Genomic DNA, 24,544 nt, shown 5'->3' with positions numbered 1-24,544 from the left:
ATAAAACACTGTAGTACAGTGTAAGGACTGAATTGTGTTCCTTTGCTGCCAGCTTAAGCCTCAAGTCTGCAATAAACTCTGCATGGGAAAGTCCCTGAACCTACTAAAAAAAAATAGTGTCATTCATGAGGCTCATTATTAGCACTTAGATCCATATGGAGTTCCCTGCATGTGGGTCTGTTTCTATTGAAGACAATGGCAACACTCCCACTAATTTCAGTGTGAGCATGATCACATCCTTGATGAATGATGTCACTCTAGCAGAATGTCTTTGGTTAGAATAACTAGGCAAACGACTTGTCAAAAATTAATGTAATCTTTAATAGAATTTCCAACGGGCATCACAATTTGTATCTGCATAATTTTAAATTTTTAAAATTCTTACATAGACTAGACTATATTTAATCCCATAACATTCACCATGAAGAATGTATACATTTCAAAACCCAATTGGCTGCAGTCTTTGCACAATAGTTAAAAAAAATATATAGATTTTCTTTTAGAAATCTATGATTTCATTAGAAGTGAAAATATGCATATGACCTCAGTCTAGATCAAAGCAGATACTTCCCATATCTCAAAGCAACAAGAATTCTGGAACAATTGGCTATGGCCTCAATACCTAAATCAGTAGAGATGCAATAGACCAGGACTGATGTGCAGTAACAAAGCTGTGAAGAAACATATAGTACATCTGCCTATACTATGCTGCTCTTTAGCCAGTGCTTTTATAGTTCCTTATTTACATTAGCATCACTCACCGAAAATATTACAAACCACAATAAAAATTGATCCATAAAAGAATGCCTGACATGAGATCTGAGCATTGTTAATCAAGATTTTGTGAAAGTACTAAGAAATACAGAAATAAATGCATTATGTAAAACTAAAGAGAATTCTTCATTCAGCATCTCTGGTTATATATATGGTACTCTACAAAACAGTTACAAATTAACACTTTACACATCAGAAATCAAATAGCGACAACAAGAAAAATAAGATATTTGGAATAGTCAGATACACTAAAGTTATCAGACTTCATTGCATAAAATATTAGTGCAATGATGTTGCAAAATGGCATACAAACTCAGAACAAACTTGCTCTAAGAAATACTGTTGAAATCAAACATATGGAGTCTAACAGCTTTTTTACCCAGGGGGGGACTAACAAGAGAATGGATCAAGTAGACAATAACTGCTGTTGTATTCTCATCCATAAATTACTGGAGATATATAGTCCTTGAAAACCTTGAAATCAGGGCTATGGGTAAATGCTATGTAATTTAATAGGGATTAAAACAATAGGCTTCTATAGAAATTATAAGTCTACACAATTAAATTGATGAGCAAGTAAAATCCTTTCCATATGTTTTTGGACCATCCTATATAAATTCTTCAATAGGATACAATTATCAATTAAATTCTATAGCTTCAAAATGATTATACGAAGGTCATTATTTTCTTTTAAATTCTATAGCAATTTTCCATAATGCTGTAGTTTATTATATTCTTCTACCATGTTCCAAAACAGGCAGGAGAAAAACATAAACAGTGCCCTCTATAAAGGGAGAAGGTATCTATAGAAAATGTAAGGGCTATATCAGAAAAGGATAAATTAGTATGAGGGCCAAATTAAACACAATACAACAAGGGTGAGCTTGACCTCCCTCCTCAGAGTTTGAGATAGAAAAGGGAGCAAAGTAGCCATCAATGACCTTGGTGATTTTAGTTTTTCAGCCAGTCAACCCTTTTCAAACTTAGCTCTCATTTTATGAATTCTGCAAATTAAACCTATTAATATATTACATATTCTTAACAGACTATTCTTCCTACACTGTATTGTAGTTACACTGTATATACATACAGAGTCCTTGGACCTGTTTAAATCCATTTAAGTCAATGGTTTTGGAACATGCTCCCAGAGCAGAATTTTGGAAAGTGTCTAAAAATGACTGAGGAGCATAAGCTCCATTTTCATGAGTCACTTAGGAGCAAGTCCCGTTGGAAGTTAGTTGTAGTTAGGCACTTTTCAAAATTGTACCTTTCAGCTAGATCTCTCTCATGCTGTGCATGGTTATGCCCCCTTCAATATGCTTTAGTGTGGAGACAGTTTTGGATTTTTTTAATGACGTCCCTGCTGTACATAAAAAAGGACTGTCCATTGATCATGACACTTTTCATGACAGGATGCAGCATGACTGATGCTTCTTAGTGTTGTTCATTAGACAGCCAAGAACTGTTTAAAACGTGTATTGTTTCTGAGAAAACAAAGTTAAGTGAACACTAATCCAAGCTATGCTGCACAAAAGTTAGACAAAAGCAATCTGAACCTGTGTTTCTGGGCAGTATTTGGGAAGTTACGATTAGCTGCAAAAATTTCAGAGATTTTTTTCCCCACCATCTACTGATAGAAAGTAGTAGTTCATCTCCAGTGCATTTCCACTGGAAAACAAGCCTCTTTCTCATAATACTTACCACATATCAATTTCTCTCTTGATAGCTTTATGTACAGTACAAGCCAAAAGTAGACTCTGTGTTCTGGAAATTTAGAACAAATCCGAGGAATGTGATCTGTTAACAGTCCTGATGGCTGTCCACCAGAACCAGAAGTGAACGAAGAAGTGTTCTCAAAGTTCACCAACGAGTCAGTATCTTCTGATACAAAGTGAAAAAATAACTTCCACAGCATACGCTATCTGTGACTGCCCAGGCTCTGTACATGGGACCAAAGAGCTGACTGATAAACTGGACTTGGTAGGCATAGGAGGAGGAAGGATATTTATAGTGGGGTCTTGGTTTCCTTTTAATTTTGGGGCCCACTAAACCAATGGAACTACTCCCAGAGGGGCAGATTCCAGACCTTTATCCAGGAGCATGGTATTGTACTCAGAAGGAGCCTCACTAATTTCAATAGGTAAGAGACAAGTGAGACACAATCCAGCTCTGAGTAAAATACTATTCAACTACTCAGTGAGCCAGACACAACAGACATCAAAATCAATGGGAAGGCACAACCTGACTACAATGGGCATGGGATCAGACCCAAAATGAGACCCCACATTTATGAAAAAAAATTAAAAAGTTAACTCTCTCTATATATATCTAGATATACACATACACATGCTTTAGGCAATTTTTGAATATACCTAAGCTACATTTTTATTTTAAAAAAAGAAAAGAAAAACTCTCAGCAGGCAATACCCTGTGCATAAAGTCCTTATATCCCTCTACACAATGTGGCTCTGAACTAATCCCTTTTCTTTAAAAAATATTACAAAAATATACATTTCAAGCAATAGCAAAGCTGGATCAAAACAACACTCAAGGCAGAATGACTTTGTTAATTAATTACACACACAAAGACAATACACAAGAGTGTGTATGAAGGTCAAATAATAGCAATAACTTTAACATTTTGTCGTGTTTCTGTTTCTGTCACAATTGCAGTTGCTCTATATTTACAGTAACTGTTACCATTTTGGTTGCTTTAAAAAAACAGTCAAATTAAATACTATGGGCAATTTTGGTAAGGATGGGATGGGAGCATAACTATCCAGCAAACAGGTGCTCACAGTCATTGCAAAAGCAGAAACAGCTCCCGATCCTATCCTCCAACTCTGGCAGAACTTTCAAAGACTACACACTGGATTCTACCTGAGTGTGGAGTGCAGGTTTAGGCCTAAATGCAGGTCCATAATCTGGAATAAGGAGTGGAGTCCCACTCTAGTAAAGAACTGAAGCATGGTTTTATATACTTAAAGATAAGCATACACACACACACACACACTCACTCCACTTAATCTATTCCTACAAACCCTTCCTGCAATCAATAATAGGAATTGTGATTTACAGGATTAGATCCTAAAACTGTGCAGCAGCAGGTGTTTCTTTGCATAGCTGCTGCTGACTAAGGATGCCTATAACGTTATCATAAGGAACACAGACCTGAACCCCCCCTGTTCAGTTCACCAATGCTTCCTGTAACAGAGGTCCTCCAGAATGGCTTTTCTACAAGGCTCCAGGACACCAGAACTGGGTCAAGCCAACTTTGATCCTGGACTCCTGCTGCTAGCCACAGGTTTGCCATTCGGCACCTGTGTATCAAATCACATTTCTTTGCCACTTAGAATCATAGAATCATAGAAGATTAGGGTTGGAAGGGACCTCAGTAGGTCATCTAGTCCAATCCCCTGCTCAAAGCAGGACCAATCCCTAACTAAATCCCCAAATCCCTAAATGGCCCCCTCAACATTTGAATTCACAACCCTGGGTTTAGCAGGCCAATACTTTCCCAGAATTCAGTGGCTAGATGATTCACTATGAGGAGGGAAATTGTGTTTATTATTATTTTTTTAGGATATCCAGAAATAAAGTCCCAGAGATAGAGTCCCTACTTGCCAAATTTCACCGCAGGAATCAAAGCCATCTTTCAACGTAAAGAGTATTAAAAATTTCTGAAACCTCTGAACAGCTTATTTTAAAAAAGTATGTAACTTACAAACTGGCAAAAGCTCACTTCTTTGTAATGATAAAAAGATATGATTTTTTTTATTATCATCCACTTGTGAATACGTCACTTCCTGGCTCCCATAACTGCTTTGAAGATAGCTCCATTTACTTTTCCTGTTGTCCAATCATGAATGTGTACAATGGAGTTTAGTATTAATGTTAAGTAGCCTTAGGTATGCAGAGCAGAACTGAGCAAGGTACTGATACAAACCCACAGTTATACTTACTGAAAGTCAAATCAAAAGGTAGATAATTTTCAGAATAATTCCATAAACTAACACTATTCCTTAATTTTAATACCCGTCCATAAACCATAAGCAAAACAAAAATAATGCTGAAAGGAGAAAAAGAACCTTTGGAAAATAGAAAGTTAGTCTTAATTGTTTTCTCACTTAATCTAATTCTGTATTTCTTTAGAAAATGTAAATAACTATAGCATGAAAAAAGCATTTAAGAAGTTGTTAAATTTGTCCAGTAGAAACACACAAAATTTTTCTGACTCAACGAGTTAACCTATAGGCCTAATCCTGCTTCTACTGAACACAATGGGAGGCTAGTCTCGGATATCTCCAGGTGATGTTTCAGCCCTTATTAATATAAAACTTTCTTTGGGTGATTTATGGAAATCTCAGAACTGCTACATAAATGCGTCTTCTTACACCATCAAACTCTGCAGCAAACCTGCCTGGATTACAAACAAGAAGCAGAACAGGGAAATCGCTGAAAAGTGCTGGTGCAATCCTGGAGAGCCATCACTGGAGTCTGTATCTCTTTTGCAAAGACTGCAGTCATTTTCACAGAAGACGCAAGATGTCAAGCCTTGCATCACTTCTGAATTGTAGCTTCTCACTGCTCTTCTCCCTGTCCAAAGAGGTTAGTAAACATCAGTTTCTGATCTTAATGGAAATCATTGTCAAACAAACAAATATTTAGTCTGCATTTTCACAGCCGTTTGAGATATTTTGTTCATGTTTCTTAAAATAAATACTTGGGATGAACCAAGCCACTGAAATGCTATAACTTCTAGTGGAATCTAGAATTCAAGAGGAAAACAATGTTTTTAATTCAAATCCATCACCAGCAGTTGGCCAATGCTTCAGAAAAAAATAATGACTTTCAGCTGTGTATTGCAGCTACAAACAATAAAAGCAAAAAGATTATTTAATGTCATAGAGAAAGTATTTTTGAAAGGATGCAACCAAACACTAATGCAGACTGGGGCAAATACTGCAAAAATTAGACATGAATCTTTGCCCCTTTTTATGTTCACTTTCTGCCATCCCTGAAATTTTCGCAACATACTTGCATGAACACTTACAAAAAGGTAGTTTGAATTGCACATGTTCAGGTATCCACAGTCACAGAGAAAACTAGGGTTGACTGGACATCTTCTGAATGAATATTTTTCCATTGGAAAGTGCCAATTTATCAACATTGACACATTCTGCCAGAATGTGTTGATTCCGAGGCAACCCACCTAGCAGGCCGCTGAGCTCACAAGCAGGAGCCTCAAAGCCCCAGGACCCCAGCTCCCAAGCGCTCTGGCTCCTTGGCAGCTCTCCTACTGGGCTGCCAGGCTGCAACCCATGCGATGGGGAGCTTGGGAGCCAGGGTTCCCAGGCTCCTTTGCAGCCCATCAGAGCCAGGTCTCACAGGCTCCCGGGGAGCCAAAGGTGCACATTTTGTTTTGGAGACAGCAAACTGTACCTACTGTGGAACCATTTCAGTAATTCTGAAATGAAATGCTGCAGGATTTCATGTCTGCAGAAAATGTCAAGGTTTTGTCTTTTAATCCTGATTCAGGATGGAAATTTTTCCAAAGGCTCAAAAAAAATTTTGCAGAAAGGAAATGTAGTTTCATGGCCAGCTGTAGATAAAACACTGTTTGACACAGCCAGAAGATAAGAGCTCTCCAAACTCCTCATCAGAGCCCTGGCATAGAGACAGTTAATCAGATTAGACAAGGTTCTGCTCACACCCTTACAACCAACATGCACATCCAACTTTTTTCTCTCAGCAACTGTGGGTGATGACAGAAAATTCCAGATCACTGATTATTAACACAGCAGGGGGAAAAATTCACAAAACCCCTTGCCAGAGTCCAGGCACAGAGGCCATTGTATTGCCTAAGATACTTGATTAATGAACAACGTGGACAATATTACTTTGATTGTAATTACATGCATTGGCAAAATTTCTGCTTCACTAATTTATATTGGCTATCCTACATAGCACTCAAAATGGCCTGCTTGTAAAATAATATGCGAAGCAATCTTTTTCTTTATTTAAGGTTACAACCATGGAGTATTTGTGTTGTATAAAAACTACAATATAAATCAGCACAAGATGTAATTGCACATTATACCTTCACTTTTTACGCCTCTAAGTGATGCCTCGTTAAACAGTCAGTGTGTTCAAACCTAGACTAGAGGATAATAAGCGAAGTGATAGCCAACGTGGATTTGTCAAGAACAAAGCATGGCAAACCAACCTAATTTCCTTCTTTGATAGGGTTACCACATAGGAGGGCAGCAGTAGACATGATACATTTGGGTTTTGTCAAGGTTTTTGACATAGTCCCACATGACATTCATACAAGTAACGTAGGAAAATACGGTGTAGATGACATCAGTATAAGGTGGGCACACAGCTGGCTGAAAGAGCATACTCAAAGAGCAATTATCAGTGCTATGCTATCAAACTGGAAAGTCATATCAAGTGGGGTCTTGCAGGGCACTGGTCTGTAATATTTCCATTAACAACCTGGAGGACAGAATGGAGAGTATGCTTATGAAATTTGCAGATGACACCAAGATGGGAGGAGTTGCAAGCATGTTAGAGAACAGGATTGGGATTCAAAATGATCTTCATAAATTGCAGAATTGGTTTGATATCAGTAAATACAAGTGCAAAGTATTGCACTTAGGAAGGACAATCAAACGCACAAATATAAAAATGAGGAATAACTGGCTAGGCAGCAGTACTGCTGAAAAGGACAGGGACGTGATAGTGGATCGCAAATTGAATATGTGTCAACTATGTGATGATGTGGCAAAAAAAGCTAATGGTATTCTGAGACATATTAACAAGAGTGGCATCTGAAGACACAGAAGGTAATTGTTCCACTGAGCACTGGTCATCAGCTGGAATACTGTGTCCAGTTTGGGGCACCACACTTTAAAAAAGATGTGAACAAATTGGAGTCCAGAGGAAAGCAACAAAAAACAGTTTTTGAAAATCTGACCTGTGAAGAAAGGTTAAAGGAATTGGGCATGTTTAGTCTATGGAAGAGAAAGCTGAGATGGACATAACAGAATTCAAATACGTATAAGGTTGTTATAAAGAGAATGGTGATCAATTGCTCTCCATGTTCACTAAGCGTAGAACAAGAAGTTATCAGCTTAGTTTGCAGCAAGGGAGATTTAGGTTAGATATTAGGGAAAACATTCTAACTGTAAGGATAGTTAAGCACTGGAACAGGTTACCTACAGAGGTTTTGGAATCACTATTATTGGAGGGGTTTAAGAACAGGTTAGACAAACACCTGTCAGGGATGATCTGACATACATAATCCCTCCCCAGCATGGGTGGGCAAGTAGCCTTGACATCTTGTTGAGTTTTCATTCAGCCCTACATTTGTATAAGTCTACAATTTATTTATGCATTGCTATGCCATGGAGTATTTGGATTTCCTGTGTGTCTACTAAGGGGTAGACAATAAAAACTGGATACAATAACTGGCACAACCTTTTCACCCATTCCTCAAACCAAACCCAAATCTTTATTAAAGTTTAGGTCAGTTTGTAATAGGAGGACCCAACCCTCTGCCATGTTCTCTGGCCTATCTTAACCTCTTCTCCCCCTCCCTCTCCCTCTTCCCAACCCCAGTGATTCCGCACTGCCTCCGACTTTACCCAAGAGTTTCATACATTGCTGAAATTCTGCAAAACACATGCCACACAAAAAACAGAACCTGGGAAATATTTCTGCATGTACATCTTTTACATAACTATTGAAATCAAAATATTGGCACTCTCCCCTCTAAGGAACTCTAACTTTAAACAAGAAACAGATGAAAGGGCCACGTGAAAGATAACATTAACTTGGTAACTGGTAGTTTTGGAAACACACTAGGCCAGATTTTCAGCTGGTATAAATTGGCTTCAATAAGAGTTATGCTGATCTACACCACCTGAGAACTGTTCCATTAAGACTAAAAGAGATAACAGTAATTCATTATAACCCTTGACGCATTTGCAGGTTACTGGACAGTAACCTATGGCATTTATCAAGTGGTTTTTTCTTGATCTTCACATCTTCTCTGCTTTCATGAATATAATAATTGCATATTTTAGCTTGTGAATCACAGTGATCTATCAAGAATGACGGACACTTACTGGGTTCATAGTAATCCACTATAGTCACGGAGGCGCTTTGAGTATTTGCTACTTTGAAGTCTCTCACAGCAGGAATATCCACACAAACCTGTGTTTCATTTAGCTAGAAAAATACAAAAAAAAACATTCAGAGAATTCTAGATAGGGTGTTGTGAGGGGAGGGATGAGGACTAGATGGTTGGCTAATGTTCTAAAAACTCACCTCTAAAGACCAGAGTTTGAATTTTGGTCATTAAACTGGTCTCTTTAGTGGAAATTTAGCCAAGTCACAGACCATTTAAGTAAGCAAACAGTTTACTAAGGGCTCAATCCAGCAAACCCATACTGATCTAAATAGTCTTTACCTATATATGCAGTCCCATTGACAACAGTATTGTGAGAAATGGTTTAGCCTTACTGACTCCCCAAAAGATGTAATTATGATTTTTATAAAGGTGTCCTTCTGAATTTAAATCAAATAACTGGTGAGTTGAGTTTAGCATCTGCCATTACAAATGTATTTTCTTGGTTTTTTCAACTTACAGAGTCTAAGTATAGGTTGACTTTCCCATTATCCTTTTCCACCTTCTTAATTGGATCATCTAATGAAACGAAATCTGGTGATACAGAGAAGCCACTAAGTAAGTCAACCTCCATGAGGGCCATACCACTCTTGGAAGATGCACTGGACCCCAAGTACCTTTTAAAAATATGGAGACAGGAAAACTTTTAATAGAAATCAAATATTCTAACATTGAAATAAAATACTCTGCTATTTACATTCCACATTATAATATAGAAAGTATAGTATCTGGGAAATGAAGGAAAGAAGATATATTTGAGAACAGATGTTGAATTTCTAAGGTTTTAAGCGAATCATTTAACATACTCTGAAAATTAACGACTTAGACAAACATTTGTATCTCAATTCCCCCTAGCAACCTCATGGCCAAGGAGTAGATTTACTTCTGAGCAAAGAAAAGTATTGCAGTTATTTGCAATATACAGGGGCATAATTCTGATCCCACTGAAGCCAAAGGGAGTTTTGCCATTGGCTGCAGTAAGAGTAGACATGGGCCCCAAAAATGCAGAGTAGTAATATACTTATGTGCAAATTTGAAAGGGGGTCTGCATGAAAAAACAAGATTGTACATTTCTGGGATTCTAAAACTATATCACTTGGTGCTACCATTTTCTGGTATTTTTGTGTAAATTTATAGATTGAAGAGTCTATTGAACCTCCTCCCTATTTCTCCAACAAGGGTCCATAATTCACTTAAAGAAATCACTTGATTACCTCTCCAACCTCCAATACAATTTTAAAATGATCATTCCATATCATCCTTCTGGTTTTGGAAAGGGAAAGTTTAGCAAGTTGAATTTTTCCATTTTTCCCCCAATATTGCTTATTATAGCATCTTCTGCCAGTTTGAGACTCACACGCTGGATGTGATAGCTTTTTTCTACAGCAGGACTCTAACATACTGTGGTCCACAATGGAACTATCAAAATATCTGTATGGCTTTATCATCTACATGTAACACTTCCATGCCCAGCCAAGATGCTTCTTTAAATAAAGTAGGTGGCACAGGTTGTTTCCTTGGGACTGAGGCTGAACTACCATTGTTATCGGGGACGGAACGTGTCTCTAATCTGCATTTTGAATGCCTGACAGTAGTTGAAAGTAATTGAATAAAACTATTTCTTTGTAGATTTGGATGGTTTAAAAAAGGAGAAGACTTGCTTTTCAAAGCAATGCTATTAAGCCTGACAGCATGGTTGATTGAACACAGATATGACTGTGAAAGAAATACAGCACCACTGCTGACTTCGGTTGGCTCATGAAATTAGAAACAAATGAAACCATCTGTTGGATGAGGCACTGTGCCAAAGTAGCTGCTATTGAAAATAAATAACTGAATTGGAACTGGATGTAATTAGGTCTGTGTTTATAACTACAGCTGAGGATATAGAAACATCCAAGCCATCTAACTAGCCTGGGTACCACTAAAATAACAATGGGTAACCCAACCAACCTGGTACTACCCCCCAAAAAAGTGAGTCAGATCTACCCCCTAACAATTACACATGCGCCTTCCTCCAAAAACAGGAAGGGTCAGGGGATAGTCCCAGCTATTGTCTCCTCTGCAACATATGCCCTTAAAAAACCACACACACACATATACACAGCTAACAAAATGGCTAGTGATACAAGGAAAGAAGTGAGAAGAAAAGCTTGTCTCTAAATTGTGTTAAGGAGACCCTGAGCTGGAACTTTGGGTTATGAGATCATTTCTCCAGCAGTCTAGGAGCTGTTGCTCTCCTCTGCACCATGCAGCACAGGGCAGCAAATGAGCACCGACATCAAGCATATGTAGCCAATAAGCATAGAGGGCAGAGTGAATAGAGCTAATGGAGCATGCCTTCCTATTCCTTAGAGACAGTAGAAATCGCACTGCATGCTAGGGTGACCAGATGTCCAGATTTATAGGGACAGTCAAGTTTTTTGGGTCTTCTTATATAGACTCCTACTACCGCCCACCCCCATCCCGATTTTTCACACTTGCTTTCTGGACACCCTACTGCATGCAGAGGCAAGACCATCCAGAATTAGAAACAACTGCACATGCTCCTCTACCAATCTTGCAGATTTTCTAACCAAAAATCCATCATGCTGCTATCAGAGTTCAGGAAAGCTGCACCTGTATTCCCCTTGTATGGTCAAATAAAGGCACCTAATCTCAGGCTTCCGTCACCCCTCTGGGGTGGAGACACAGTTCTCTTTCCTTTCAGACTTGGAGATTGCCAGGCTGAACAGTTTCCTGCCATCACTGTGTTATTCCCAGCAGAGGCAGGCTGCCCAAGGAGGCCTGCTTGCTGTCTATTCAGGGACGGTTAACTGTGGGACTGCCCATATTCATATTTACCCCATAGCTTTTTCTATGCAAGCCTATTTTGTTCTTAAGGTAGAAGGACTACAGAAAAAAACGTATTACAATGAAAGAATCTACACATATGCTAATACAATTTAACAGAGATCACACAGCACTAACATGGGCTCTGTCAGGAGTAGTCCTTCAACATCTCACCCACAGGGTTTCCTTGTGGTTACCTATTCATCTCAGCTTCAGCTGAAAACAAGCATCCAGTCTTATGGGGCCGCAGTGGGCCCAGTCCTTCCAACTGTTCCCTAAGGGTTGGGGCCCTCTGTGGACCAAGGGTCCTGTCCGTTTGCTGGATTAGGAAGAAGGCAATGAGCCTGTGTAAAACAGGCTATTTATCCAAAAATCCTTTCTTTGTCTCTTGGTCCCTGGGGAATCTAGTTTGAACTAATATATGGGCACCTCTCCAGAAGGCGGCTTGAAAAAGTCTGGTAACTGAAAGAATTACATTAGCATCTCTCTCCTCCTTGAGGAGTTATATACAGTGCCACAATAGCAGACACAGTAGCATTTTGAGTACAATAGGCCCCAAAAAAATTTTAACTAATTCAATAAGGTTTAACTTAATTCAATAGTTTATCTTAATTCTGTACAGTTAGTCCAGGAGGTTGCAGGATATTGTCAGTCTGGCACAATTTCCACTAGGAGATTTTGTGAGACATCACAGGCTCGAAGACCAACAGCTTGCAGATGACACATGGTGGGTAAATGTTATTCTGTTAACCTAGTGCTTTTGGACAAGGTCGGCTCAAGAGCTGGTAGAAGCAAGACAGAATTTCTGCTGGTTGGTATTGGAAAAAACTTTGAGGTGTTTGCTGCTGTTGGCCAAAGATGCATACCGGTAACTACTCAAACCAGTCCACAGTTTAGGAATGCTCCTGAACTAACAACCTGCATCTTGCTATGATTTCTAGATTATGCTGAAATGGAAAATCACATCATGTTATATGGATTCCAAAATGACTAACAGTAAAATTATTTAGGCATTCAGTACGTGTGGCATGAACGTGTTCCATTAATCAGAGAAAAACTATGATTATCAGATCCAGGCACAGTTCTATTACTCTAAGGGTCAAATCCTGCCCAAAGTGCATTGGCACAGAGCCACCAGGACTCATGTGAATCACCTTAGGCTCCAGACTGATTGAGCTTGGTCCTGAATGACCATGTACCATTCTGAAGTGACTACACAGAGGAAGATGTCAAAAGTGGCAGTGCCTCTCAGCATCCCAGAAGAGAGGAGAGATGGAGTCCCTCCAGGCTGTATCATTGGCCAAAAGCTCTGAATCAGATATGTCAGCCGGAGAAAGAAAATGGGGACATCCAGCTAAGATTACCCTCAAGCCAGTGGTGTAACTTATCACAGAATTTGTCGATGAAGTGTCTACAGTTTGTGCTGGAGTTCATTTCACAGAAAATTTTGAAAAACATCCTGTTTACAACCAGCTCTGCTTATATGCTACAGTGTCCCTGACCCCTACCTGTATCACTGGGGTTTTTACCAGAGACATATACAAGTAATCAGGACTTTTGTTTTCAAGATTTTATATGCTCCTGTTGGTTATTACCCAATGAAGTCAATCGTCTATGCACTGACCTCACATCTGGCTATATTTATATATATTATACATACATATACATATTATTTGTATTATGGTGAAGAAAGAAGTTCCAACTGTGATTAGGGCCCCATAGTGCTAGGCACTGTACAAACATAGTGATACACAGATATTGCCCTGAAGAGTTTACAGTTTAAATAAATAACATACAAAGGGTGTACGGAGAACGGATATAAAAAATAAGGAGCATGAACAATGTGATGGTTTGCAAAGGTCATATTTGCATGGAAATGATTATAATGTCACAAGAGGGGAGCTGCGATTTCAAGGGAGGAAATATTCAACAGGAACAGATAAGCTCTTAAAGACTGTTTTTCTCCCAGTGTCCTTGGTAGTAAAGCACAGAAAGAAGGGAAAAATGTAAACATATAATATACAAGCACAATGTCCTTCAGGGTTTTCTGTGAAGTATCCGGTACTCTTTAACCACAACAGGATGTGTCTAATGAGAAATCGGCTACAGAAAGATGTTTTCTTAAAAGCTTCCCTTTAATATATATATTCATTGTCATGCTAAGTAACAAAGAAAGCCAGCAAAGGAATTAACAACACAATTCTGTTGTCTGACTGGATGGGTCAGGGGTAACTAATGAGATATGGAGGTTCTATGTCACCTGTTCACTGCTAACCCAAATATAAAAGCTGATAATATCCAATGGCTATTCAGTGGCCTATAGGAACTGAGTTTGGTGATCTCAGTCCACTTCCAGTGGACATATATTCACCTCACAAAAAACACTGTCACAGCTGGTACCCTTTGTTCCATATTGGAATGAAAACAAAACCTTTTGATTGTTTTTGCAACAATGTTCATTTTCACACTGGAACCAGAGCATTCTTCAAAACGGGGAGGGGCTGTGTGTGCATCAGTCATCCTCTACAGCCTGGTAGTTAGGGCACTGGACTGTGATGTGGGAGACCTGGGTTTACGTCCTAGAGAGTTTTTCATCGCAGATCACTCTGAATCAGGCAGAACAGAGCAGAGACTATTGGGTCTCAGACATACCAGGCTACAGAATATGACAGCCTTGTTCTCCCCTCACTAAACAAAGTTTTTCTCAAAACCAGTCTCCACAAAATGTTTCAGTTTCAACAAAACAGCATATTGTGACGAAATTTCATTCAGTCAAAAATGTTCTGCATGAGCTCTACTTATTCACAAATTGCTCGGTGATAAAACCTGCAGACCTTCTATTGCTGAGCAGCACAGATAACCAGAAACCTTTGAAACGTCAAATGATATTGTTGTGCAAATAAACACTTCCATATATCTCTAACCTTTACGAAACCCTCATACTTAGAAAAAATGAGATGACAAATGGCAGCTTTGCTTTTTATAATTATGTCATTTAATAATCTGTTCAGATCTAATAAGCTCTCTCTCTTTGGTGGTTTAAATATTTGCTTCTGAATTTAATAATTGGTTCCTTCTATGAAGTCATTCATTTGTTCTGTAGTAGGTATACATCTAAATCACAGGCATTAAAGAATACATACTTCACACCTCTTAAATAGTATCAATACTGTACAGATCAAGATAAGCAGCAAAAGCATCAAATGAGTTACTTACCTTGTACATACGTTTATGGTAAAATGGTTTATGTCATTTTTATCATCTTTTACAACAACATCTAAGTCAAAAGCTTCTTGACTTTGGATAGATCTGCGTCTTCTACCAGTGACTGAATGTTTCACATTGTAAATAATGTTGAGCTACGGAAGTACAAACACAAAACATAGATGACGTCTGTACAGCAAAAATGAATTCAATAAGACATTTGGCTTGATCTCAAAGTCTATAATGGTAGAAATCCAGAGAACAGATCATATTAAGTGTAGCGATTGTCTAAAATCTGGATTCTCAAAAATTCTCTGTTTGTGGTCCAATGTCAGCCATCAGTAGCCACTGAATACCTTTTGTTGACAGATCAGTATGTAATATTCAAAGGAAGACAGGAAGTGTCAGAAAACTACAAGTGCAACACTCTGAATGTCTTATGATACAGTATCATCCACTAAAACCTTAGCAGAGCCTGACTGAGGAAAATGTGTGAGTTCTGTGAAACGCAGGAATTCTCTAACAAGTTTCCACTGTTTGATAATGAGCACTGCTGCAGATATTCCCTGTCAGTTCTGAAATACAATGAAAGAAAAACTCTAGACAATGACACTAACAGAGTTAGAAAGGAAAACATTCATGTACATGGGAATATGGAAGGAGAGCAAATAGGAATTTTTGCTCACAAAATAGTTTTATTTATGGAATTTACCTTGATTCTGTGTGTGAGGTGTGATATATTATAGCAATTCTACATTCAAAATAGATTATGGTTAGCATTTTACTCTAAGCTCAGTACAACAGAAAGAGATATTTATTTAAACCTTAATTATCACATCAGCTAGTTCATTAACAAAAAGACACTATGACAGTCATCAGCTAAACACAAATCAGAAATATCAGTGACTGAGCTTTCATCTGCCTGTTCAACAAATGCAGGCCTCTGCCAGGTGATCTACACAAGGAAATGTGACAGTGTGTCTAGCAGAGGACAGTGGTATACATATAAAACAAACCAATACACTAGACACCACGGCAGAGGATTCCTGATTTATTTAGTGTTGGAGATGTGCATCAGCAGCTTTAAACATCTGGAGAAGGGTTGTAGAACAAGAATTTCTTCAGGAAGGTCTGACTAATTAGATGATGATCTGATTATCAGAACATTTTAGGAAAGTATAAATGTGAACAGCCAAACCCAAGATGCTGAGGTCAGGATTAAATGACCATGAGCGCTTTCTTGTGCCAGTCGTTAGAGAACATTCACCAAGGAAGGGAAGCAGCTGGTGTGGCGTAGTGGACCAAACATGCCAGACACAAAGCATTTAGAAGTTGCTGAGAGTTAGACATAAATTTCAGATGCCTTAAGACTGAGAAACTTGCCATGTGATATTGAATTATAATGGCAATATCTTCCCACCGAAACACAGTACACAAGCATGATTGGGTATCTGGAAAGGGACCAGAGGAAGAGTTTATAATTCAGCACCTCAAGGAGAAGAGCACGTGAGACAATGAAAAGATCAACTTTGAAATTCCTAGAATGAGAAAAACAACAACAACAAAAAACTACAAGATGGTGAGAAAATTTACTATTAAGTGCTAATAAACATTAGTTTGACAGACTTATGATTATAGCCAACAAAAGGAAAGTCAGCTTTTAGATAGTTTTCATACACAAATCAATACTCCCTCCCTGTCTTAGCCTTTCAGATAAATCTCTGGGGACAGCAGAGAGAACTTTACTTTCTGCTTATTATATGAAAATAGCAGAGAGTTAGTTGTATTTGAAAGATGAACAAACTGCCATACATCACTATATACCTCACTACAACAGTACAATAAGAGGGGATATAGGAAATTGTACTCCATTGCCATACAATCATTTAGCATGGTGCCAGGCAAAGAAAAGATGTTAGTCTAAATTCAAAGGTACCTCAAAGTGTGGTACAAGTAAATCAGTAAAAGCAGAAGGCCCTTTAATTTTCTGTGAGCTGCTTTTCCTGCTGTATCTTCTGACCCCATGTGTAAGTTACACCATGTACTCCAACTTACAGATGCTTACTCCTGTCACTCTGTATAGCACCTCTGAACTGAGCACTCAAGTATAGAGATGATTCAATGAAGACACCACAAAGATGGCAAACCACCACTGGCTCCGAAATGAAAACTTCTCTTGAACAATAATGTGTCCTGAGCCAACTGAACAAGTTCAGGAATAACACAGAGGATAGAGTGGTCAGTTTATTGGAGATGTTGTAAGTTTGGTATAATCAAGCTGGAACCCACACAGCAATTTGTCATCACAGGAACAAGTTGTTTTAGCTTTTGCCAGGAAAAACAAATGCATGAGAATTTACCACCAGCACATGGACATCTGAAGCAACATACTGAACAGGTCAGTTAGCAAACATTTTACTGGAATGAGTTACTGCTGCTAAGGTCTGACTTTCCCTTCCTCCCATCTCATGGGTGAGAGGAGGTTCGCACAGGAATGGAAACAGTTCCTAACATAAAACGGTTAACCAAAGCCACCTTCCTTGGTGCAGACTAACTAAATAGCAGAGAATCAGTTAAAGGCAGATTTGTCCACTCTTCTTGTAACACAGGAATACCAGAGAGGGGCAGGGAGAGGAAACTGAAATTTAATATTCTGCATCCAAAAGAACTTTAAGAAAATAACTTCAATGGTATCACATCCAAAAAATGTGAATTATTTTGAAGGTCTCCATAAAGTCAAGGACAACTTCCTTCCTTCCTTTTTCTTAAACTATCACCATAATAAATATGTATTTCGCTGAGGGCATTTGTTGAAGGACGTATCTGCAGCATTTTCTATCTCCAACTAATTTTTTCTCTCTTTTAATTATTTATTATCCTTGGTGAAAATGTGTTGGGAAATTGCACATCTCCAGACAGATCCTCAACTGGTGTAAATCACTGTGGCTCCATTTCAATGGAGATAGGCTGATTTACATCAACTGGGGATCTGGCCCTTTGTCCAAAAGGCTTAAGGAGAGGAAAGATCAATTTCTTTAGGACACGCACACTGTCTGCCCATACCAGGCCAGAGCTACCTTCCTTTTCAAAATGTAGGGATGAACTAATCCTGCTCCTCTCCAAGCCTGGACAATAGCTTGCTACGCAAGTTTATCAACTGCAAGACCAAGAAACTACAAGAAAAATGTCGGCCTCTGCAATTTTCATGGCAACCTAGAGGGTTTGAAGAAGAGGCAGCTGAAACTCATTTACAGCCCACTGAGACCAATGTCAGAGAATGTCACAAAGTAACTAGCAGAGTCATCAAGAACTACACAGATTTTTCTAAGACTCTATCTTGTGGAGAACTAAGGCTCTTCCAAGAATGGTCAGCCCTTGAGATCCCAACAGGAGACGGCATAGTACTTTCTAGTATTTAAATGAATCAGTGTGTGACATGCTACATCTGGAGGTAAAGTCAGATCCGCGGAATAGAGTGTCTGACTACTGAACTCTGATAAGTTTAGGACAGTGGAACCCAGCTGAAGAAATAAGATCATGCTGTCATATGCTATCTGATTTAGCAGACAAGATCCAGTTCCTGCTTGCAGCTGGGAAAAAGGGAAATCTGATTTGAACAATATCAGAGCTTCCTCCTGAAAAGCAACCCCACCAAGGGAAAGAGGTGGTCCCACCTAGGAATAGTTTTATTTGATGAAATGCCTTACTCCAATGCCTAGTCTTTGCTCTGCCAAGCTGCAAGAAGAAAGGGTAAGGATGAAACTGCAGCATCTCTGCCTCTAAGCTACAAGAAGAAATACAACCAAAGGCTGATTTAGATCAGTGGTTCTCAACCAGGGGCCCAGGGCCCCCTGGGGAGCCACAAGCAGGTTCCAGGGGGTCCGCTAAGCAGAGCCAGAGTTAGACTCGCTGGGGCCCAGGGCAGAAAGCTGAAGTCCCACTGCATGGGGCTGAAGCCCAGGGCCCTGAGCAACTTAGCTTTCTGGGAGCCCTGTGGCTTGGGATCCTGGGCAATTGCACTGCTTGCTACCTCCTAACGCTAGCCCTGGTTTTTATAAGCAGAAAACCAGTTGTTATGGCACAGCTGGGCCATGGAGTTTTTATATCATGTTGGGGGAGACTCAGAAAAAAAAGGTTGAGAACCCCTGATTTAGATGAAGCAGATGAACTGGATCTAGTAGTGTAGACCGTTGTGCATCTGTTTTGTTTTTTAACTTTAGTTATTGTAATAGTCTATTAAAATGTACATTATACAGTATTTCTCATTAATGGTGAAAGTTAAGTAATATCATTGCTTTTGGAATCCATCTCTGCTAAGTTCCCCTCCCCCAGCCCTTTTGATATGATGGATGAGCAAATGTTACCCCACTGAGATATTCATTCTCATCTTGGCCCACTGTGTGGAATCTAAAATTATTCTCTAACATACTGGGAACTTTGTTGTAAACACAACTAGCATTTATGTAAATGCATAAAAAAACTGATGATTTATGAGTCTGCAGTCATTGGAGCTTTATGCTGAATGAACAATGTACATATCTTTAACTGCTGTTCATTTGATAATGTCCAGTCATGCAAATTTATTTGTAAATGTCATTTATCCAAATATTTATCATTTTAAAAGAATAAGCTCTAAGTTCTCTTTCCTGGTCTCCCAGCTGTGTCAGGACATCGAAGAGAAGGTCAAACAGATTATAAGAAACTGGAATTGGAATTTTTATAACTTAAAACTTATGGCCAGGATAGATTAAGCTCAATTTTCCTTGAGTAGGCATAGTAATGGTGGGAGCCTTTTCAAGCATTGTGGTAAAATAGGCTATAACTCCCAGATATACAGTGATCTCTATTTTTAAATATAGAAGAATGGGCTTAATCCCAATGCTAGATAAGATCTAGCTTTTCCATACTGTCTGCTTCAGGGTTTCTTGCTCCTTCCTCTGAAGCATCTTGCAGTGACTACCATCATCTAAGATACTGGACTAGATGGAAGGGAGGCCTGATTCAGAATGGCAATTCCTATATTCCTACTTTTCCCTACATAAATTGCCTCTGAAATTTCATTGAACATAATGAACAAATTCCCTTTGGCAGCTAGGCTCTGCTAGCTAGGAGACTGAGAAGCATAAGGGAGCCAGTTACTGGTTCCTCTGAGGACCAATTGGTGCCAGCCCTAGTTTAAGACAGAGAAGACAAAAATTAAGTTGGGCCTGCTTGAATTCATACCATAAGGTCCTCTGGATCCGAGCAGAGGTTTGGCAAAGTGAAGTTCCGCTACACTTCTTTTCCTTCCCTCCTCCTCCCTCATATTTCCTTTATACTGGGGTATGGGTGGTTGGTGCAAAGAATTCTCTACTGGCAGATTGCAGGCAGATTCTGACCTCTGTGTTGTCAGAGTAGCACAAAATGGCAAAATCCTGCTAAAGAGAACTTGGCCTTCTTCACAACTGTTTAGGGCAGAAAGGGAAGTGTTGCTGTACAGTATTTAAATAACTGTGACAGTTCAGAAGTGGGAAAGGTAATCTATAAATTACTAAGAGTGTACCCATGTTCTACAACCTATCCAATCACACTGGATTCAGTGATTGTGCAGGGGAAAAGTCTGCACAGAATTGGAGTTCATTTAAGGTGCTATATAAATACAAGTTGCGTGCAATGTTGTTTTGTGCAGTCATATTGGTCCCAGGATATGAGAAAGACACCGTAGGTGAAGTAATATATTTTATTGGACCAACTTCTGTTGATGAGAGAGACAAGTATTACCTCACCTGCTTTGTCTCTTGTCATATAAATACAAAATTCTTCTTATTTATCTAGTTTTAAGAAATTTCCTATTAACGTTCTTTCATCAAAAACCACATTTAAAAAGGACCTTAAAAAAAGAGTAAGTATAAAATATCTTCCTGCATACCTGAAAGATGGCAAACCCGACACCCACTGCTGAAACTGAAATGGCCGTCGGTTGCATAGGTGCAATCTGAAAGAATGACATGGTGATTTAAACATATTAAAAAAACCTTCAAGTGACAGCATTGATTAGAGTTCTCCTTATTTTCTACAGTACCTCTTTGGTCTGAAGAAGAAAACGGTTTTGAGTTTCAACTGAAAATGTTATTGGAGCTTCCAGACTAGGTCCAGTCACTGTTAGATCAATTTTTGTTTTTCTGGAAGTAATGAGAGCTGCAAATATACTCAAGGCTTGCAGGGCCACAATGGTGTCCTGTTGAGAGAAACAAATGCTTTTATATTAAATATAAAAGCCTGCAAACTAGGTGAGCGCCAGGATCTGTTAAACTTTGTCTATACCCAAAAGTTGCATTAAATTAAATACGACCTCATAGCACGGACACTCTTAATCTGATTTAAGAGTATATACATAAGGGTTGCATCAATTTAATAAAATAATCAGTTTCTAACTAATTCAGTTAAGTCAGTATGTAGGCTAGATCTTAGATAATTGGGGCTTTCTGACCCTTATTGTGCATCTGCACTGTCCATCTAGCTGACAGTTTGTTAATGACAACCATTTCTGCTGGAATATTACTACTGCTTCCTCCATAGATAAAATGAGATATTAGTGATAATCACAATGGGCCACATCCCAAAGTCCTTACTCAGGGCCAGATCAACCCCTCCTATAGTAAACCCAGGAAAGAGGAAAGTCCTGTGAGGATTACCTCACAGTTACTGCCACATCATTTCGTCATGGGGGTTGAGATTTCCCCCCCAACTCCAGATCCCCTGAGATATGCAGATAGCCAGGGTCATCCATGGGGAGATCCTGATTTCTGCTTGGGTTGTAGGTCCCCGGTGCTCCCCTGCCATGTTCTCTGGCATCACGGCTCTACTAAAAGGCCTGACTCCCATCAGATCAAGGGGAGGGGGGGTCGTAATAAAGGCAATGCAGCCCCAGATACTTCTGGAACTTTCTTCTGGGGTTGTCTCTGGACTGCAGTTTGATTTTTATTTGTAGATGCCATGAAGGTCTGTGGCATTTTGAACCGTGCTCACATCTTTATAAAGGCCTTGGCCAGTTGGAGGACAAGTTAAGGAGGAAATGAGCCAGCCACAATCTGGCCTAACCAGAAATAATTGAAAATACCAGACATTCTACAGCACTTTTCCACAGTGGCTTCCACAGTGGCTGGATCAAAAGCTGTACCTCTGAGACACTGCAGATGTAAAATGTAAAAATAATTTTTGCCCAGTCTTACAGCCAACTTTTCAAAGAGAATTCCCCTCAGCTTCTACAACCAGCTTCTACAGACCTTTGGCTCCCAACATTTTGTGCAATCATCTGAACCCAAAAACACAGTATGTGTTTGTACGTCAATATTCTGCAGGCACACAAATTCTCCTTTTTTTGCATGTGCAAAAATATCTGGGTGTGCAAAAGTACACGCCTAAGTTAAAAGGCAGTTTTTCAAAATTTGGCTCTCTTGAGTTTAGTATGGGATCCTAACAAGACAACAACTTAATCTGAGTCTTCACATTGTCAGATAATGGATTAAGTTTAAAGCATTTGCTATTCTCTTTGCAATTACTGCAACAATAACAGATTCTGAACTGTAATGTCCTGTTCTCATTATAATTGTGTCATGATTATTTATGTATTTCTTTGACCTTTTCATAATTCAGTTATTTGATTTATTGTTTATTCTTAGCTGTTGGTAATAGAAACACCGGGCTCTGCGAGTTTGGCACACAGAGGTTTTAATTATTCAATCTTAGGTCACCTTCTAGTAATAGAAAAATTATAATATGCCAGCAAACATTCACTAACAATGCAAACTCTGACTGTGCCAGTCATAAATATAATAGTACATGCTGACTAGTCAAGCAGGAACATCAGAAATCTATATTTTTTTTGGTCCTAGCCATGTTCTCAAATTATCTACTTCACTGATTCCTTAAAATCTGGAAAATCCAGACTGAGTGGTGAAGTTGCTGAAGTTCACAGAGGACTGAATCACTACCACTTGGATTTCCAGCCTGAGGACTTAGACGAAATGGTATGGTAGAGAAGATGTAAATTATCGACTACAGAAGAAAATCAATGGTAGGTTGCAACTGGCAGACATTTCTCTGGAGAGGACCAAGATTTACCCTACAAGAACACTGTCTGGTCTCTCATACTTAAAGATGGTCTCTTTATAACAGGAGAGAAATCAATAACAAAAAATGGGATAACTGTCACCACTCTACTCAAATTTCAGGTGTTTGGTTCCCAAACTGATTGAAGGCCAGATCTTACAAGACCTCTCTCATACTGAAGTGAATAGAACTGCACATTATATTAAGGACTAGACAATCAAGCCCATAAACTCCATCCTGAATGCAACTGCAAACACACTGTTACTCACAGACTCATAGACTCGTAGGTCAGAAGGGACCAATATGATCATCTAGTCTGACCTCCTGCACAAAGCAGGCCACAAAACCCTACCCATCCACATTTATAACAACCCCTAACCCATGACTGAGTTATTGAAGTCCTAAAAATTGTGGTTTGAAGACCTCAAGCTGCAGAGAATCCACCAGCAAGTGACCCATGCCCCACGCTGCAGAGGAAGGCGAAAAACCTCCAGGGCCCCTGCCAATCCGCCCTGGAGGAAAATTCCTTCCCGACCCCAAATATGGCGATCAGCTAAACCCTGAGCATGTGGGCAAGACTCACCAGCATAGCGGCCCCCAGCTTCTCTTTCTTGTTTTCTTCTTATTTATGTAGAGCTGTAGAACCTTTTACTATGGTTTTAATTTCCCTTTGCTAAAGGTCCAGTTCTACATGGCTTTTAGCTCTCAGCTTTAGCCCTACATTTTGACCTCCACTAATGTAGCTTCCCTTGCTTAATCCCGCTTTCTTCCACTCCCTGTAAGCTTTCTGCTTTTTCCTAATTCCCCTCTCTGAGATGCTTGCTTCAGCCACTTGCCTACACTCCTGCCCATGGTTTTTTCCCCTTTCTTGGGTGCAGACACCGACATTTCCGCAGCTGCGACTTAAAAGTAATTCTCAGGCCTCATCCGCATTTAAAGTCCACAAGTTCTCCGTCCAATCCACTTCCCTTAACTAATTCCTAACTTCTTAACATAGCCTTGAGAAGTCAAAGAACCCTTAATCCCAGATTCTACCTTTGTTTTATCCTTTCACTCTAGTTTGAACTGAATCAGCTTCTGATCACTCGAACCAAGGTTGTCCCCACCACCATTTCTTCTACGGGGCTCCCCTCACTGCCACCAAACCAAATCTAAATGGCATTCCCCTTGTCGGTACTTTCAAACTACTTGGTGAGAAAATCCATCCACTATCACATCCAGAAAAAATCTGAGCCCTTATTATTCTGCAAGCACTGCCCTCGCAGGTTCTATAATCTGGGAAGTTGAAAGTCTCCCTAGATCACACATTTCCCTTAGTGTTACTTCATTATGACATTAAGAGGTCCTCTATTCCATATCCAAACTACATCCCGGCAGTTGTTAGCACACCCAAGCACTCCTCCGGGGCGGCTTGTAGTTTTTACCCAGTGTGATTTTTGCCGCAGACGA

General features: G+C 39.3%; 1 protein-coding gene across 5 annotated transcripts in view; it reads right to left on the bottom strand.

Moving 5' to 3' along the window:
- Nucleotides 1-297: 297 nt before the first annotated feature.
- CD109 (CD109 molecule) overlaps nucleotides 298-24,544 on the bottom strand; it is a 133,322-nt gene continuing 109,075 nt past the window's right edge. For 4 of the 5 annotated variants that reach the window (XM_032764088.2, XM_075063804.1, XM_032764089.2 and 1 more), the window contains 6 exons: nucleotides 21,066-21,221; nucleotides 20,913-20,978; nucleotides 15,017-15,159; nucleotides 9,429-9,585; nucleotides 8,907-9,009; nucleotides 298-5,370 (listed from right to left, as the gene is read on the bottom strand). In XM_032764088.2, the coding sequence (XP_032619979.1) occupies nucleotides 5,165-5,370; nucleotides 8,907-9,009; nucleotides 9,429-9,585; nucleotides 15,017-15,159; nucleotides 20,913-20,978; nucleotides 21,066-21,221 (831 nt within the window). In that variant the 3' untranslated portion in view covers nucleotides 298-5,164. The remainder of the gene's footprint in view (nucleotides 5,371-8,906; nucleotides 9,010-9,428; nucleotides 9,586-15,016; nucleotides 15,160-20,912; nucleotides 20,979-21,065; nucleotides 21,222-24,544) is intronic. The other variant, XR_012655499.1, reaches the window with a different exon arrangement.

Source organism: Chelonoidis abingdonii, chromosome 3, assembly GCF_003597395.2.
Source record: "Chelonoidis abingdonii isolate Lonesome George chromosome 3, CheloAbing_2.0, whole genome shotgun sequence".
Taxonomy (NCBI): Eukaryota; Metazoa; Chordata; order Testudines; family Testudinidae; genus Chelonoidis; species Chelonoidis abingdonii.
Note: the sequence above shows the minus strand (reverse complement) of the source record. Positions and strands in the feature narration are given on the sequence as shown.